Source organism: Hippoglossus hippoglossus, chromosome 11 (assembly GCF_009819705.1).
Source record: "Hippoglossus hippoglossus isolate fHipHip1 chromosome 11, fHipHip1.pri, whole genome shotgun sequence".
Classification (NCBI taxonomy): Eukaryota; Metazoa; Chordata; class Actinopteri; order Pleuronectiformes; family Pleuronectidae; genus Hippoglossus; species Hippoglossus hippoglossus.
The window spans coordinates 15,555,972-15,574,777 of record NC_047161.1 but is presented as its reverse complement, the minus strand read 5'-3'; the positions used below and the strand labels follow the sequence as shown (position 1 = coordinate 15,574,777).

Sequence of the window (18,806 nt, the reverse complement as noted above, 5' to 3'; positions counted from 1 at the left end):
ATCTGAAGTGAAGAGGAGCTATCGTCTCAACAGCTTTCCCTGTGCAGTGTCTGTAGGAAACAAGCCGGCAGCTGGCAGACTGCAGCTCTGGTTCTGTTTGGCTTTCCTGACGCACTCGCCCACAACTGAAATGCTGTGATCATTAGACTCACCTTGGGTGTAATGTGAGAGGGGCTGTGAGGTGCTCCACTGCATAAGACATTTTGTCTTTTGGAGTAAATAACAACACCTCTCAGGTCTTTTCTATGACGTGTGCAGTGCTTGTTCTAAACCTGCCTGTTTGGAATGGGCTGTTCTCCTCTGTTCGTGCTCCGGAGCCACTTCAGAATTATTCCTCGTGAGTCCTCTTCAAACAGTTCTACAATATACTGTCACTTTTATTTTGTTTGTGTGCTGGACGATGTGTTCAGAGCTTTTTATCAACAGTCTATGGTGCAGAGTGAAGTAAGAAAACTTTGTGCTTATCCTGCTTGGTTTATCTGCAGTGAAGATTTCATAGTAAAAAAATGAAATTCAATTTGCTTTATTACTGTTCCCGTGTGTGCTTGTACGTTTGAATGATTTACTGGTCTGCTGTTATTTTTGCATAAACTGCATGTCGGTTATTTTACTGGTCTGTTAAGCGATCGACACACAATCTTAAGACTCAATTTCACAACTTTTCAAAATATAAGCTCGGTAATTCAGCTTCATATTAAACATTGCTGCAACAAAACAAATGTTGTGGTTTAAATTTGTTATTAATATTGAATGTATCATGTGTCCAAATTACACCAAATTCAACACTGCACTTCCCTGGGCCATTCACAATACACATACTACGTGTGAAGACGATAAGATGAGCGGTTCGCGAGATGTGCGTTTCAAATACAGACAGACATTTGTGGAATTAGTAGGTAGATAGTCAATTAATTTTAAAGATGAGGAGATAGATAATTCTTTCATTTATCATCGCTCTGCTACACAGACGTCATGGAATTATTATCAGTATGCAAAGGTCAGTGTGGCTGCCACCTTTGTGAGTAAAAGTAAAATCTCTGAATCTGTAAATATCATCAGTCACTCATACACTGACTGTAATTGTTTGGTTCAGACAGGAGCTGCCTGTGCATGATGCATGAATCTCATTATACTGGTTGATTGTCACAGGAAAAATGAGCTTAATTGTGTGGGGCTTCTGTGCCGGGATGATGGATACCTATGATGCAGGAAATTGTCGGTGTTTGAAAAAAGAAAGAAAGAGTGGTGGTGGTCTACCAGGACGCCCCTCTGCAGCTACACTTCTACTTTGATTCCAAAACGATGGGTTTAGAAGAATAGTCCGAAAAACAAGGGGAAAAGAATCAGCTCAGTGTTGCAAATCAAAAAAGAGATGTCACTGTCAACTCTTTAAATTGCTCCTGAAGCTTTGGCTGGTGCTGATTTAAGATAAAGCGAGAGCTGATAGGCTGCCAGCAGCAGTGCAACAATGTGTGTTTCTGAGTGAGTGCACACCTTTTATGTGCAGTTATTTCAGGCCTTCAAGCTTTCAATTATATCCAAAGCCAGTATGAAAGCTCCTGTCACTTCTCTCGCCTGTTTCACTTTTCCTAATGAAATGATTCTGTGCCCATGTGACTGAGTGGGTGACACAGAGAGAGAGAGAGAGAGAGGCGATGAATAAGCCTGCAGGCTTCTTCAGTGAGTATTATGGACAGAGGCCCGGGCACATTGTGTGTGCAGGTTTCCAACCCCAAGAGAGGATGCGGCACATGGAGCTCCTGCTGACTGTTCCTCGCCGCCTTGACAAGCTGCCAGCGAAGCGTCTTCAAGAAAACAAACAACCCATAATTACCCCATCCAACCATGGCATCACTTCCTGCATGTTGGTGATCCAAAAGAGTCAGTCTCCGTGGCTACCGTGTTGCCAGGAGACGGTTCGGGTGGGCCGGGTTGATGTCTCAGAAATGACAGAGTTGGACAGAGGGACTGTGCTGGTGAAGTCCGGGGAGCTCAGTGGTCAAAAATATCCCATCTCCATGGTGTCATCTCACTCCGCGGTGGGTGAACCACACTGCAGCCTTTAATACCAGCATCCACCCTCATCATCTGTTAGTGACATTCACTGGAAATAAAAATCCACACTACTAAAAATGTGCCCTGTTGTCGAGTGTTCAGATATTCTCACAAAAATAACCCACATCATCCTTGAGCTCTATAAATGTACTCAATGCATTTCCCTTACATATTCAACTTTTGCAATAGTATATAAATGATGCAACGTTTATATCCAACTTTCAATCTTCCTTATCTTTGCCTTTGTTGTCACGTTAAGACACATGCGTCTTTACAGCAGGAAATCAGCAGTATGTGTGTCCTCACTCATGTGCATGATACAAACACAACAGGGACTGACTCGGAAAACCACTGGTCCACAGCACTAAGTCAAAAGGCCAACAGGGTACCTTCACAAACCCCTTTAAGCATTTCAATAAAAGTTATACTGTGTTTTCTGTTTCCCTTTATAGTCAAATGGGAACGTATCTGGTTAACGTCATGTTCAAGTTTAGGAAAAACGATGAAGCTTTAACTGTACCAAATTAGTGTGGCACACCATAAACACCAGGGGCATTGCAGCAGGGAAGGCAAAGCAGGCAATTGCTGAGCTGGGAGGGGGTCCCCAATTCCCAATGACGGCTTATTACGTAAGTCCACAGCGACGACAATTTTGAGAAAAAACACCTAAAATTGTATGATTGCCCACGTGCAATAGACCGAAACGACACCACGATTAAAAAGGCTCTAACAAGACCAGGTTGGAGACTAGAACATCTAAATGAGTGTGTATGATGTGTCTGGGATGGGGGTGATGGGAGTTACTGAACTATTATATGTATGCGCAAAATGCACTTTATTAATCATTTGATATCATTTGATATTGGGATGAAGTGGTTCGGTATCGTGTGCTCCTTTTTGTGTGTGTGAGGGTGGGGTGTTGTGTTTGAAGTAGTCACCCCCAGGTCCCTTGAAACGCTCCTGGCAAACAGGCAGAATGTGAGAATGAATACAGTGATTGTGCAGCACAGCAAAAAGAACCAAATGTCGACGAAAACTCTGATTTTCTTTGCTTGAGCTATTTTCTGCAAAACTCACACATGCACAAAATGAACGCCTCCCTGAGAAGGGCCAAGTTGTTTAACTCATGTCGGTGCCTCCTGAAACAGGAGCTCTATTTTTAGCCCAACACACGTCTCTGACCCTATTCTGTCACTGCAGTTGTGACTTAGCAGCGAGCCGGTCGTCGTAGCGCTCTGAAAGCATCCCTGTCCAGGTCTCCTGAGTGGGTCACTCAGCTCAATATGCACATGAGGCCGCTTGGTGCGGGCTTCACTGTGACCGTTCTGCAGAGCAGAGGTGAGATGATGTGTGCATGCTGTCACCCTGCTGCCCTCTGCTGGCTGCTCTCGGTCAGGGTGCCTCTGGAGGGGTGAGGATGTTCCATGAAAAACACAGCGGCCCTTTGCTCCACTTATTTCTCCCTCATTCCTCTCAGAGTGTGCAACGGGTCAGGAAAAGAACAATCTGTGTACTGAGCTTGGACCTCCACACAAAACGATACAAACAAGATATTCTCTTGAGAAAAATGCTCCGTTTCCCAATCGCTTCTCAGAAGTCACATTTCGAAATGGATGCCAATTCGAACTGGCTCTTACTACATGAGGACAGGAAAAACACTAAGTGAGCAACACAGACTCATCTCACATTTATTTATAAAACGTATTTACATGAGGCTGGATAAAGAAGCCAGTCGCATCATCTGATCTCAAGCCTTGGAGAGGGCCTGAGTGTGGAGTGATGAGTGAAGTGCCTTCAATCATCTATGGGTGTCTCAAGACTAAAGTGCATGACAAAGAGGCAGAACAGTTGAACTGTTGTGGCTGTGTAGTGTCACTTAATCCCTCTGCTCTCCTGTGTATTTTCTGAATGAAGGAACTCTCACGGCTCCTCATCCTCACTTCTCCTGGCTGTTCTGGCGAGGATCCGAAGGACCGCCTGGTTGAAGTCATCTGGTTGGTCGGCGAAAACATAATGGCCTGCTCCTCGGATCACCTGACAAACAGTGTTTACAGAGATGTTGTGTTTCATATTCCAATAATGCCTCCGGCCACTGGCTGTCGCCGGCACCGAGGCATAAAAAGCCAGGCAATCTGTGATATTGATTGTGAGCTCTACCTTCTGAAAATGACTCTTTTCATCCCCACATTGACAACAAACTACTGAACCTACTGTGATTTCCACGTCTGGTCTAGTTGTCTTCAAAGCACATCCAGAGTTGCTGTCGATGCTGGAGCGTGATCCGTAGATGAAGGAAATGGGAATGCCGGCTTGAATCTGGCCGATCCTCTCCAGCATCGGTCTCCTAGCCCAGCCGTAGGGAATGGTCATGTTCTTAAAGGCCGTTTCTCCGCTGAAACAGATGATGTACATTCATACAGTACATTGTGCTGAGAAATAACATACCCGTGCATATCGACATAAAGGTTCCTCACCTTGGCGTCTGGGCGTTCAGATGGTAGATGTAGTCAGACACAGTGTTGTCATCGAACACAGACAAGTATTTCTGTTTGAAATCAGACCTGATGGTCTGAACCAACATTGGACCTGAGTGAGGAGAAATCAAAAACAAGGACATCTACCTTTAGATATTAGTTTGGCTACTGCAGGTTACTTTACAGTACAAATAATCATTGAGTTATGGCACGTAAGAGGAAAAGGATAAAGGATAATAAAGATATAACTAGAATGGTACTCAGTAGAGGGCATACCTCCACCAAGACACAACAATCTCCTAATGAAACCAAATTTAAATCCACTAGATCCAGATTTTTATTTGGATCTGAACCAAATTGTTCACATTTATATCCGTCTCCTAAACATGTGTGATTTTTAATATCATCATCCATTATTCGCTGGGAAATGCGAAAATGTCAAAAAAATGCCCTCTCTCATACTGTGAAGTGAAAAAAAAAAAAATCTTGATACGTCTAGATTCGTGCCTAAATATATTGAGTTCTTTCTTGGCCCAAGTCCCATCCTTCCAGCAAGTTTCATGGAAATCCATTCAGCAGTTTTTGCATAATCCTGCTGAAAAACAAACCAACCAACAAACCATGGACGGGGGCCAAAAGAACATAGCCTTCTTTGAAAAGGTAACGGAAAGACGGCGCGGCCAATAAAAGAAAAAACCTCTAACTGACAACAGAAGCATCTTTTCTCAGTCGAGTGACAGAGTAAAAAACAAACAATGGACATGTCCCCAGACAGTGTCGGGGGATAAGGAGGAAAATCAGTTTCGTCTTTTCACAAAGATCTGTTTCTTCTATGAGGAGAACAATAAAAGAATAATCTTCCATTAACACCAACATGAGGTGGTTTATTCATCTTCATCACTGCCTCATTTCCCCACTGAAATCACAGTATTGGTGTTAAATATATGGTATTTTACTTTGAAGTTAAACATTTTTCACACAGCTTTAGGGGGCCGACAACATTTTTGCACAGAATGTGAATCATAAGAATATGTCTGAGTGTGTTTATGCGCAAGTATGTGTTTATATGTGTGAGTGTGTGTGTGCACGCGCAGACCCAATGGTCCAGCAAGCCTGAGTCCAGCCAGAGGGTTGAAGGGGCTCATGACAGCTCCTATGGCTCTGATCCACACTGGGATGGAGGTATGGTTGGGGTTGTCGGGGCGTGCAGGGAAACCCCAAGGCTCAACCAGCAGCAGACTTTTTACCCTGCACACGCACACGCACACGCACACGCACGACCAAACACACAAACATGGGTTACTCAATAAATATACACACTTCATGTTAAGACTTTCAGACAGCACCATACAACAGAACAATGTACCTAAAATGACAGTGAACACACCACAGATAATTAAATATAACAATTTGTACACAATGTGCTTAAAAAGTTATAAAATAGTTTCAATGGAATGGAATGACTTAAATGTGCAACTTACTGAATCAGGAATTGTGCATGAATATATATTTGGCCCATCTGTGTAAATTGTGGCCCCTTTATGGCCCCTAATTTAGAAAAATCTTAGTTCCACCACTGGCTGCAAAATAATATATTAGGCTCATCATAAAGTAAATTATTAGAATGTAAAGTATAAAGGTGTATTCAAAAAATGAATTCAGTAAATATTTGCTTGAAAAAGACTAAAATGATGAATCAGTTATCAAAATAGTTACATAGTAGTTAATAGTGGACAAATCCTAAAGTTTAAACACAGCACTCTTTGACCTTAACCTGCTCTCCTCTCTGTCTGTGGGGCAACACATTCTATTGTCACATACATTTTATTTCCATCTACTTGGCCACTGTTCTCTATGCAAGTAATTTGTTGTATATTCATCAACAAGTCAGCACAGACACAAACAAAACGGCACCTGTGAGGATGTTTGAGAGTGTAGGCAGCAGACAGGTATCCTCCGAGGTTGTGTCCCAGCAGCACCATTTCCTCCAGTCCCACCTTTTCCCGCCACTCCTCCAGCGCCGCCAAGAACTGCTCCTCAGCTCCCTCCGGGTCGGCGCTGAACTGGGGGTGGCTGCTCCTGCCGAAGCCCAGCAGGTCCAGAGCGTAGACTGGGCCATCGCTAGAGAGAGAGTCCAAGTTTTGGGCCCAGAGGGCAACTCCGCCCCCGATGCCGTGCAGCAGAACCAGAGGAGGCCTGGGCGGGACAGGGGGTTGGGGGCAAGATGGGGAGGATGGCTGCAGATGAGTAGAGAACGCTACTGTCCACAAAGAGTTGTTGTTGGATATGTGGACGTGTTGCCTGGAGAAAGGCCGCCTCACACCTGCAGAAGAGGAGGAGAGATGATGGGACAGGCCTGGAGGAGGGAGGGAGGTGAAGTAGCTGAAATGGAAGTGCTCTATGAGATGAAGACCCCGATGAGAGTCCAGTCAAATGCACTGTCCTACCCACCTGCAGATACAGTCGGACAACATGCAGGACTTGCAGATTCAAGAACAATATTGTCCCCACTGCCATTGTATTTTTTAAATGATTATTAAATGATTTCCTTCGCCAAAGAGGTTATGTTTTCACCCCAGTCGATTTGTTTGTTTGTTTAGGGAAGATTACACAAAATCAAGAGAATGGATTTCTACAAAACTTGTTTGAAGGATGTGGAATAGGTCAAGGAAGAATCCATATAATCCAGAAATGTTTTCCCTTTCATTAACATTGCGAGATAGGGCGTTTTCCCCAGGGAATAATTAATGGATTTTGATGAAAAAAGTCAGGATCTAGTGAATTTAAATGTGGTTTTATAAAGTGACTTTTATTATCTTATCTTCATTGGCCTTTTACTCAACTTTAGTTTTTCAATTCTTAATGACTTTGCAATGCTATTTAATTATTTTCCGCTGGTTATGAGATGGTTATGTAGCATGTTTATAATTTAAATGTTCTTGTGACTATTGTTGACTGCCCAACAAACTGACCCTCAGGGATAATTAAGTTATTATTGATCCTTTATATCCATTTTTTACATTTTCCTTGACAACGCACCAAGTTCTCACAAGTGTTTCCACAACTCATCCAGACCAAACTTACTCTTGAGCATTTTTTCCTCGGCATCTTTGAGCTGAGTGGGAGAAGTGGGGCACCAGGAGGGAATCCAACTGGACATCCAGGAGCTGTGATTCAGAGAGCAAACATGCAGCCAGCCGGTCAGACAGAAAAAAACACAGAACATGCTAAAACACACACAAACGGTATATTGAACTTTGGTCATGTGGCTCTGCTGTGTTATCAGTGCTGCTGCTATACAATCCATACAGTACTTCCCTGAAACCTGCTTCTAGGAAAACACATATAGTCCCTTTTTTATTTGTGTTTTGAGACGTCAAAAACTTTTTAAAAATATGTCAATTTAATAGCAACTTGCGCCTCAACGTGCGACCTTTACATTGTAAAATATTTTTTATGAACATAAGTTGTCGCTCCTTCATTTCGGCAAATTCATCACATGCATCGAAATACGCTTATACCAACACAAATGAAACATTCAGAGGGAGTTCGGTGTAATGTCATCACAACACGGAGATTAGAAAAGAAACACAACTTCCAGGATGAAGAAAGTTCGAATAGAAGAGTAGTGTCAGTGCTAGAGCTCACCTCTGCTCGGGGGCGGACTGGAGCTCCTCCGCCATCCTCCGCATGGTGAAGTGTCTGGAGACAGTGAGAGGAGCCGTCTGCTAACATTTATTTAGATGCGTTAAAGTACACCCCGTAAAGAATTGAATAGACCTGTTAGGCATTCGAATTACAACCGATAACCAAACACAGAGTTTGCGTTTGCAGCACACGATTGACTTACATTTTTAGCAGGAGAATTGATATATTTGCTTTATTGTGATGGGCGGTTCTCCAGATGGGTTTGATACCCGTCTGCACGTGAAGGCAGCAGCAGGGGGGGCTCTCTGCAGATGAACCTGTGGAGCTCCGGTGGTTCTCTGCTCAGGTGGGCGGTGGTCGTCGTCGTTTTTTAGGCTTTTCATCTTTCATCAGCTAACTTACTGGGGGGGATTTCCCCTCCCAGTCAGTGTGTGTTGACTTTGTGTTCACAGTGTAGAAGTTGTGTTTCACAGGGGTTTAACCACTGCTAGCTAATGGCTAAACCACAACCTGTGCTCCGGAGCTGCACAGCTGACCTCCAGTGGCCTCACACAACACAGGTAATGCACTACTGCACAAGTAGCACCCATTGACCCCCTGGGACCATAAAACAACAATTGATATCTTAATGATTAAATGTTAAATACTATATACAAGTAAAATACAAGTGGAGTTTTATTGGGCTAGCGAACCCTTTTAGCTTAGCATAGCATTAAAAAAATAAAAGCGTTATTCAACATTGAATAGTTTACAGAGGCATTGGAGAAAAATATACTATTTGAGAAAGGAAACTTTAAAGGGATAGTTCACCCAAAAATGAAAATTCACTCATTATCTTCGTGAAGTGTTTGAATCTTTACCAAAGACTGTATAAAGATGGACGACACGTCTTCTCTTCCTCTCACTATCCAGAAATGAAGCCAAAATATCTCGTACACGTTCACTGCCATCTTGTGTAATTGGGCCAGAGTCTGTGCGGTGGAGATCCGGGAATGGAATAGCCGAAGCGAGCATGATGTTCCACGCCATTTTAACAGCATCAAATAAATGCATACTTACTGGAAAATTGAACTCTTGAACATAGATCAGTGTTATAACAGTTAGGCTAACTAAAATGACAAAAAAAACATCTTTGAGAAAATGTATTTGACATGTACTTTGACTCTTTGTTTGGTCCGTGTTCCATCCGCTAACAGGCGCGGTTTATGACCTATACTGCAGCCTGCCAACAGGGGGTGATCAAAACCCTTTGGCTTCTTCACTCTGAGCTGTCATGTCATCCATTTTTAAATTAAGTCTATAGTGAAGGTGAGCTGTGTAGTTGTTTATAATCTCATGCTTTCAAAATATCTTTGGCTTCTACTGGATTATTATAATTTTTTTTACAAATGAGCTAAATGTAATTTCTACATCTAATGACAACTTGACCAGTTATAGGTTGTGTTATATTATCGTCCTATTCTACTTTTTCCAATATTGTTTTTAAGAATAAGTTGTCCTTTATTAGTCCTGCATTGGGGAAATTTGCAATATTACAGCAGCAAAAAGACATCAGCAGTAATAAGTACAAATATAAAAGAAATATATAGAAATATAGAAAAATATGAATTGAATTTAACTAATATATTTTACTAAACAAACAAATCAATAACTATTTGACACAATTGAAAATTGGGACATAAATGTATATATGCATTATCAAAACTAGGAATTTAAATAGAATTACACACACAGACAGAAACTAAGCGAAAGGGCTTTTTCCAGCTTTTCAAAATGAATCTGTGTCTTGTGGCTGAGTGACAAACCAAGGTAGATGACTTTGGTTTCCCTCACACTAATATTCAAGCTAATAATAAGTAGAAACACAATTGCTGGCGGAAGATTAAACCTTTTCTTATCTGCATAAATGTCTTCCTATAATTTCAGATAAGGGCAGAGATTAAAGGGAAAGTTAATCTTCGTTATCCTGAAGGACTTGGGTGTACAGTTTGATCCTGCTGCTTAAGGAATAGCACTTTCACTATCTTACCTTTTCCCTTTTTTTCAACTCTTGCTCTTACTGTGAATCTCATTAAATCTTAAAAGCAGGTCTATCTTATAGATTTAAAGAGGTGTCGTCCTTGAAAAGCTCAGGAGGATCCTTCGAGAAATGACTGTGTTTTCCTTGTACGCTGACCACACTTATTTGTGTCTTTCTGGAGACCTTAGGAACTGGGAGCCACAGTATTCAGCAGGATAACACTGGGTTTAAATTAACCTACAAAAAACGCATTATGTATAGTATATACAGACATTATATAAGAGAGAAAAACGTGAAAAGCTTTACTTATTTTTTTTTTCCTCCAGCATGGTGGCAAGTCCCTAAAACACTGTGATGAGCTGCAGAATTACATTTCAATATTTTATCATTTTCTCTCCCATATGCAAATGAAAATATGAGGAGAGTCCTGACAATCCTGGTCCACAAGGTGGCATCATTGTGTTCTGTTGGTACACACACACACACACACACACACACACACACACACACACACACACACACACACACACACACACACACACACACTGGCGACTTTGCGCTCCATTCCTCAAACACATTTTCCTCTCATACCACCCACTTCTGGTGGCTCTCAGACCATGGGTTGACTGAGTGGTTCCTGAGTGCTTCATTTCCTTCGCTCCTCACAGATGCACACACTCATCCTTCATGTGTGTTTCTGTCCGCTCACTCTGCTGAGTGCTCAAAATTTCATAAGCCAGACAATGAGGCTGTAGCCGAGCCCAAAAGAGGAGCAGGGGTAGTATAAGACTGTGGCTGTCTGGAGACCAGTAACTAACCAAAGCTTTTAGAGAGGAGATGGCATAAAGCTGCAGCGTTGAGCCGGCCTGCTTGCTGCGTCTAACAACTAAATGCTAGTCAGGCTAGCTAGAGGTTTAACAGTGTAATGAAATTTATATCTCAAAGTCAGTGAACCCTGTTAGACAAAAGGCCTGTGAGAGGGATCGTGATTGAGTGTGTCTGTTATATTTTCTCTCATTGGTTGTGTGTGTGTGTGTGTGTGTGTGTGTGTGTGTGTGTGTGTGTGTGTGTGTGTGTGTGTGTGTGTGTGTGTGTGTGTGTGTGTGTGTGTGTGTGTGTGACAGCGGTCTGCAGTATGTCCATTATCAGGGGTCAGCTCTCATGATGTTTGATCATCGGAAGTTTCATACAAACCCTGAGTGGATCACTCAGCTCGGTGTGAGCGCAAACCACACACTGTCATGGGTTTCTGGGGCAGTGCCCAGTGCAGTATGGGTAATAAGAGTGACCAGGTTGTTAGCGGAAGATAGAAATGGGATGAAGGAGGAGGGGCGGAGGGTATGTCTGGTTGCTAGGATACATGGCCGGCGCCAACAGCGGATATGATTTATAATGGCCAGCCTCACTGTCTCGCTTTCTCTGCTAGTTTCCTCCTTCCTCTCCTCCCTCTCACTTTTCCACTGACTCTCTCCATCCTCTGCCCTCATGTTCTATCCTCAGCAGTTATACGGGTCTATTAACTGGCCCTGTCTGACTGATCTGAGTGCTTACTGCCGGCATTAGTAGAGGCTATTATTTATATGGGTGTTCCTGATAGTCTTGCCCGCATTCAATGTGTGCACGACGAGATAAAGTCTGAGCAACTTTGTTTTATTTGGCAATAACGAAGAATCTCATTTTGAGTCCATCTTTTTTTGGTCTTGTGGGTCTTGCTTGGGTCTTTTTATGAACTTTGGATGTGCAAGTTCACCTGGTTACTCATGAGCTGTAACCTACATGAATGGATGTTATTGATTTGTAGGGACTTGATCCACCTCGGGTTGTGAAAATCCTCAGGGACTAATACAGTGTGAGGTGGAGGGGGCACAAGGCCATGTGAGAGCAGGAGACAAAGAGGAAACGGAGGACAACATGTAAGATGAACGGATGTCACATACACAGAAGAAGAGACTGTAGTGTCTGATTCAAATATATTGTTTTTGAACAGTTGCTGTTTTCAGAAAAACAAGGAACGTAGCAGGAGAATATGCGGGGAACACGTGTTTACAACAACAGGAAAATGTCCATAACATTCAGGCGAGGTGTGGCGCCTGGGTAGAGCAGAAGGGTTCTGCTGCAAAAAGCACAGCGTTTTTGTTTAGAGCACATTGACACCGGCATTGGCCCTCATCAGCAACAGCTCTCATATCTCATCGTTCCAATTTGATATCTTTTCCGCATCTTCTGCGTGTATGGCACCTCGGTTTTATCCGGAGATATTTGTTTTCTTACAGTTTTGCGTTTGCCACGTGCTATATTGTCACATGGGCTCAAATGTCATTTGGCCACTTTACCGGGGGGCTGGCAAATGTCTGGAGTTCAGTGCATGACTAGAAGCAGCTTCAGTAAATGTAGTAAAGTTTTCTCTGAGAATTTTCAGTTATGTTTTTTTTGTTAAGGTGGAGGTTTGTCTCTGCACAGGATTGAGACATCATAATTTTCCTCGAAAAGACACACTAATATTTATTTAGTCTGTCCTTTAACCCCTTTCAATGAGGCAGGTTGCACTACACATAGACTTTGCTGTTGATTTTTAAGGCAGATGAAAAAGAAAATTCAGCTGCAACATTTTGTCCCTGTCACTCTGGATAATCCAATAATTTCACTGTGAACAGTTTTAAATTAAACTACTTTCCTCTTAAGAAAAAAATGGAAAATGATTTGCATTGAGGTCTGTGGATTATCCTGAGTAACTAATTCTGATTAATTCTGCAAAGAGCCATTGCTGTCGAATTCTCCCACGGCCATTTTTTCAAAGCTTGGAGCCCCAGAAATGAAGTTCAAATCATTTGCATTACTTGACCCTTAATTCAAGGCCATTGGGAGTCCTTTGTTTTTATGAGCCAACGTGGTTTATGTTGTATGACGAGTCAAGCAACCTTAACTGGATTTACAGTCAACACAAGGGTTATTGTCAGTCCTGTGGCGCAGGTTTTGATTTATAGCTCAACGTTGGATTTCACTCGTCCATAGCACCACTACAACACACTGTCAGGACACGTGTATTGTACATGATCAGGCCTTGTTGTGTGTGCGTGTAATTGTGTTTATAGTCATTATTTTGCTTTGGTATATAGAGTGAGAGTTTGCTATGCATGTAATTACATAAGTGGGTTTACATCCATCACAACCTATTTTGAAATGTCACGTGACTTAGTAAAAAACTGCTTTGGAATTTATTTACTTGTATAAATTAATTTGAAATTCAGTGGGGGGGTCGTAGTGGGAAGATGGCATAAGGATGGCTTTTTTAGGAAAGACTTCTTAAAAAAAAAAAAAAAAATATATAAAAATATAAATATAAAAAATCAGTCAGTTTCATGTGGTTCTCCATGTTGTATCTCTTGGGCCGCATTTTAGTGTAGACAGGAAGAAACTGAGATGTTTGGAAACAATGATACAACTGCTTACATGTGTAGGAGACAAGCTTTTATTTCATTGTGCAACTAACAACCAAATGCTTTTCTGATTACACTGGCACATGATGCCAGTGAACGTGAGTGGGCACATGATGAACTTTTCCGGGGTGTTAGTATGGACAGGGATTAAAACTGATATGGAGCCAAAACGCTCATATGGATGTAGCTTATGTAGCATAGGTGCTAGCTAGGTGCTTCACAGCTGTAGCTTAACTCTAATGTAGACTTCCTAGCTTATCCTCACTCACTACATTATGTTATTTGGCGAAGCAAAAAGTCTGTTTGTCTCTTAGTTCTGCTCCCATAAGTGATCCAGGAAGACATTCAAACTAGAGTGTCCATATTTCTCTTTTCCTCTGTCTGTCTGTCCAGTGTCTTCCAGTAAATGGAGGATAATTTTAGAGCGATAAAGAGCCCAGAGGATATCGAGGGGAGGGACGGACACACCCACACACACACACACACACACACACACACACACGCACACACGCACACACTCACACACAAACACACACACAATAAGATGGTCCCTCATTCCCTGTTGCACCTGCTGACCCCACAGGATCCACTGAGATCGGCTACTGCTGAGTGTGCGGCTTCTACACACACTCAGACACACACAAACACACACATAAACACACAGACACATACAGGAATGCGTACGCACTTTGACTAATAGGCCTAATGCTTCCTGAAGAGGGCCCAGCACTACATTAGCTACGGATGTGGGATTGATTTAGAAACTGAAAGCCTTCTTGTGTGCGCGTGTGTGTTTGTGTGTGAATATGTTGTGCACTGGTGTGTTTTTCCCCATTCCACTTCTCTAGCATTATCTGTTTACTCACTAATGACACAGAAAATATGCTCTCATCATATGGGTTCAACAATAAAAGAAATGTATATTCAATATATCTTTACATAGAACCTTTTCATACACAATTTCTGAGTGTTATTCTTGTCATAGCAGCGGAGCCTTTCACTGAACATTCAGAGCATCATGAGACACTGAAACTCTCTTACTTATTTTAGAGTTAGCAGTGGGGCTAATTAGGGCAGTTTGACCCATCACACCAATTAAACAGTAGTCAAACTGGAAAACATTGGTCCTTCTTAATCCCTGACGTTAGTATGAAAAAAATAAAAACTAATAATGGAATGGACTAATGAAATAAAACCTGTGGTCCATCATTGCTGTGTGGACAACCCTGACAGACTGTGTGAAATATTTAACACATGCAGCGGCCAAGCTACTGACTGTGGTTATAAACTGCCAAGGGGTGACAGATCACAATTTTGCTATAATGACTCTTGGGCTGCCGTGGTGGGGCACTATGTTGCAACACTGCAGCCCCGACTGGAGGCGTTATGAAGCAAATCTCAAGCCCTTGGCTGTAGCTACACTTACTTCATGGCACCTATCATAGCTAAATATAATGATAAATATGAAGAAATGAGGATAATGGGGCACATTTCAAGATTCAGGATGTAGTATAATCTAACTAGCTAACATAGTAGCAAAAATAAAGTAGTTAAATAAACAATAAAAGACAATAATAGTAAAAATACATCATAGAATAAAATGTGCATTTACAAAAGAATTCTTGAAGGGCACTTGGGAGCATGCATATACATGTAATGTATTGAGATCAGAAACATTATGTGCACAGAGATTTTCTGTAACCTGTTCACAATATCGCTTGGTGATAGATATTACCACTCAAAATATGTATATGCAAATTTGTTATTAATATAACAATATTATATAAATTCTTCATAAAGATCTCTACATTATTTGTTGAGAAAATTACAGAAATGTAAAAAAATGTTCCCTCTTGTAATGTAAAAAAAAAGGGGAATAAAAATCCCGGATCTGCCCCCTTTATCGAATCCATTCCTTTAATCAATGGCTACTTCCTTGGCCCATACTCCACCCTTTTACCAAGTTTCAAGAAAATCACTTTTGTAGTTTTTGTGTTGTCCTGCAAAAGACAGACAATCCTCCTGTCACTTCATTAGAAAGGACAGAAAGGTTTTGGGGGAGGGGACGGCTTATACCAACACTAAAATACTGTGGAACATACAGAGCTTTAATATGTAGACATCATACAGACTCGTTTATTGTCGCAACTGTGTGGGTATTTGGAAACTCGAAAATCGTCCCCATTGACAAGGTTTTTTCAAGTCAATTTTGGTATCTTCCGATGTCTGTATCAATGTTACAAAAGATTTCGCTCACTAATCAACTGCTCTGTCCTTGTTGGTTGTGAAGCGATTCCTTTGCAGCTTTATCTATAAAATCCATAGTCATCCTTCTCTGCAAAATAACATTTTAAAGTGTAGCTGGAGCTAATGAGAGGCCACAGCCGTTTGGGTTTGTCAAATCAAGTGGGTATTTCCCAAAGTTTCTGTTTTGTTAGAGCAAAATATCCTCTTGGTTTTTCCAAGAAAAGCGTTTTCTTGCTGCCTGTGTCTTTGCTGAGTTTGTCAGTTGCCAGGACGTACACATGACCAATGAATAAACACGATTCAACTAACAGCTGAAGCATCACATAAGCTTCTGCTTAACTATTGCTGTTGATGTTGTCCCCGATCTCCGACATGATATAATCACTAATGTAGGTATCACATCTCAGAGATAATGAAGAGGAGGAATAATTACTGTGACCATGCTGCCAGTCTTTCACCGTTCTGATATAGATATAAAAAAAATACATATCTGTGCCTTAAGATGTCTTTTAAACAAAACATGATATGATATGATTCAAAATCCTGTGTAACGATGAACTGAGTCACCTCCAGCATGTTGCTGTCTGACACTTGCCAGGAAATATTGGCAAACTAAGATATAATGTTAGCATGAGGCCGCGCGGAGCTTAACAGAGAAACAAAGAGGCCGTGGTTCTGCGGGGGGAGAAGATTATTGGTGGAGAACCGGGTGATTGGCAGAGGATGTTGGTGGAAAGAGCGAGAACGAGGGCAGAGGAACGGGTTAACGCGTGTTGGGAGCAGAGGAGAGGGCGAGGTGGCCTGGGGGGGAGGAGAAGAGAAAGAGCAGAGAAACAGAAAAGCAGACGTGGAGGAGGTGGGGAATTGATGAGGCAGAAAGCTGGGTTATTCCTGCTGTGAATCTATGTGTCTTTGCTGTGTGCGTGTGTGTGCGAATGTGCACAGAGTGTGTGTAAGTGTGAGCATGAATGGCGGGCTTTGGCAGTAAATGAAACTGTTTATCAGATCAATATGGCCATCATCTCCTAGATGACTGTGGCCTCTACTGTAGAGCAATCATAAATCACAACCAAATATGGAAGACACCAATCTATACCGACTGTGTGTGTCACTTTGTGTGTGGGTGTGGGAGCGGGTGTGTGTGCATGTGCATGCCGTGCACAAGCATACACGCACCTCTGCATTTGTGTGTTTGTGGTAACCTGCTTGTCTGTGTGTTTGTGTGTGATACGGTCTTGATGCTCTGGAGCTGAGATTTGAGATGAAGCACAGAAAATGGAGACACGGAGAAAGGCGGACCACACCTCAGACCGCCGCTGCTGTTTACACAGTTTGAACCGGATCACGGCTCCGCAGAATAAAGATGTCACACAACACAAGAGATGCGATCTGCTTTATTGTACTGTAGGTGTGTTCCTTCGTCCTCCTCCGTAGGGTTAACAACAGCACTCTTGTTCTGTGTCTGACGGCCCCCGGTGTTCTCGCTCTGAATAATGTAGCCTCCCGATATCAGTGACAAGAGTCTCGAAACCAAAATAGCATCTTGAGCTCTGATAAATATAGAAGGTAATTAAATCGGCAGCAGGAGAGAGAAAGAGAGAGAAAAGCCAGGAAAAAAGGGAAGGTCTCTTTTTTTTTTTAACTATGTGAGCATAAAACTCGCCACTGCAGCGAACTACAAGGGGATCAAGTGGACGGGAACCAAACGCGGTGTTTTTTCTCTCACCACGACACTGACATTTATTAGTAATTTAAATAGCTTTGGGTGAATGATCTGGGTTTTTAGCGTTGATCAGTGTGTTTTCGGGCCTGCCTCGAGCGCAGTGAGTCAGCAGTATTTCACCGGTTAGTACTCAGGAGAGAACTGAGCGCTCGCTGCCATCTGCCTCTTGCCACTCTCTTGCCCTTTTCACTGCCTTCCTGGGTGCCATGCTCCCTAATGCACGTTGTCTTATGCTACCTGCCCTTTTTTTTTGCCAAATGTTTCAGTTCATGGAAAGGCCGACAAATCGGGGGGGGATTGATCCTGTGTGTGACTCCGTTGGTGAGGAGTCGGAGGAGCAGGGTGAAAGGTTGTCAGGGGTTGGATCAGCTTGTCAGAGCAACCAGGCCCCCATCTTGACACAATCTCCTCTGGGAAAGTGTGTGTGTGTTTGTGTACGTGTGTGTTTGTGTGGGTGCGTGTCCGTTCAATGTGACATGTTGTGACAGTAACTGATGGACAAGCCCCTTTGCAGCCCAACACCATCCGCTGCGGAGAGACTAATGATGACAGCTCTCAGGCCGTACACACTGCTCTCTTTTTCTCTCCCTCCATCACACGAAGACACACACACACACAGACACACACACACCCCATGTCTTCCTGTCTCTTGCTCTCTTTGTCCTGTGTCTCTCCCTCGACTACCTCTTCCTCTATCACACGCCCACACAGACAATGGCATCCTGTATATCGTCTCCCCGACACAAAGGCACAAACACACACATTTACATGAACGCTCAAACAAACAAACACATGCACCCACACTTATATTCATGCATACAGTCATATTAGTCTGCATGCATTTTTTTCTTGCATTGTCTGTCTTTCTCTTAGACACACACTATCTTCATGCACGCACACACACACACACACACACACACATACACACACACACACACACACACACACACAAATGCTGCACTACTCTCTCTGTCTTGGAATTTTACATTTTGATGAAGGAGGAAGAACGTCGTCCAATCAGAGCAGTGGGAGCAGGGACAGACCAACTCAGTGCAGACAGCGGGGTGGTTCAGAGGCCGTTTGATGGAGCGTTATCAGCATCGACCCTGCCAGCTCTGCCCCTGGCATCCCCCAGTCTCACCAGGGCTGGTGGTACGATCCACCAGGCTCGATAAGAACCCCTCCTCTCCATCTCCCCCTCT

At 42.7% G+C, this 18,806-nt stretch overlaps 1 protein-coding gene across 3 annotated transcripts; it reads right to left on the bottom strand.

Moving 5' to 3' along the window:
* Nucleotides 1-3,883: 3,883 nt before the first annotated feature.
* LOC117770859 (1-acylglycerol-3-phosphate O-acyltransferase ABHD5-like) lies at nucleotides 3,884-8,505 on the bottom strand. 3 transcript variants are annotated; one of them, XM_034600639.1, is made up of 8 exons: nucleotides 8,380-8,505; nucleotides 8,129-8,254; nucleotides 7,614-7,696; nucleotides 6,444-6,852; nucleotides 5,626-5,777; nucleotides 4,530-4,641; nucleotides 4,267-4,447; nucleotides 3,884-4,089 (listed from the first exon to the last, which is right to left on the bottom strand). In XM_034600639.1, the coding sequence occupies exons 3-8, from the start codon at nucleotides 7,687-7,689 to the stop codon at nucleotides 3,976-3,978; spliced, it is 1,044 nt and encodes a 347-aa protein (XP_034456530.1). In that variant the 5' UTR covers nucleotides 7,690-7,696; nucleotides 8,129-8,254; nucleotides 8,380-8,505; the 3' UTR covers nucleotides 3,884-3,975. The 3 variants fall into 3 exon arrangements, with proteins under 3 accessions (XP_034456530.1, XP_034456528.1, XP_034456529.1); XM_034600637.1 differs by having other exon boundaries at nucleotides 8,178-8,254; XM_034600638.1 differs by lacking the exon at nucleotides 8,380-8,505 and having other exon boundaries at nucleotides 8,178-8,283.
* Between the last annotated feature and the right edge of the window lie 10,301 nt (nucleotides 8,506-18,806).

Bases quoted from the DNA above. Each gene is read 5' to 3' on its own strand.
- LOC117770859 (XM_034600637.1), bottom strand. From the start codon at position 8,221: ATGCGGAGGATGGCGGAGGAGCTCCAGTCCGCCCCCGAGCAGAG. The intron at 6,853-7,613 runs GTAAGTTTGGTC...CCTCTTCTGCAG, and splicing joins CGAGGAAAAAATGCTCAAGA to GTGTGAGGCGGCCTTTCTCC. The intron at 4,448-4,529 runs GTGAGGAACCTT...CATCTGTTTCAG, and splicing joins CTGAACGCCCAGACGCCAAG to CGGAGAAACGGCCTTTAAGA.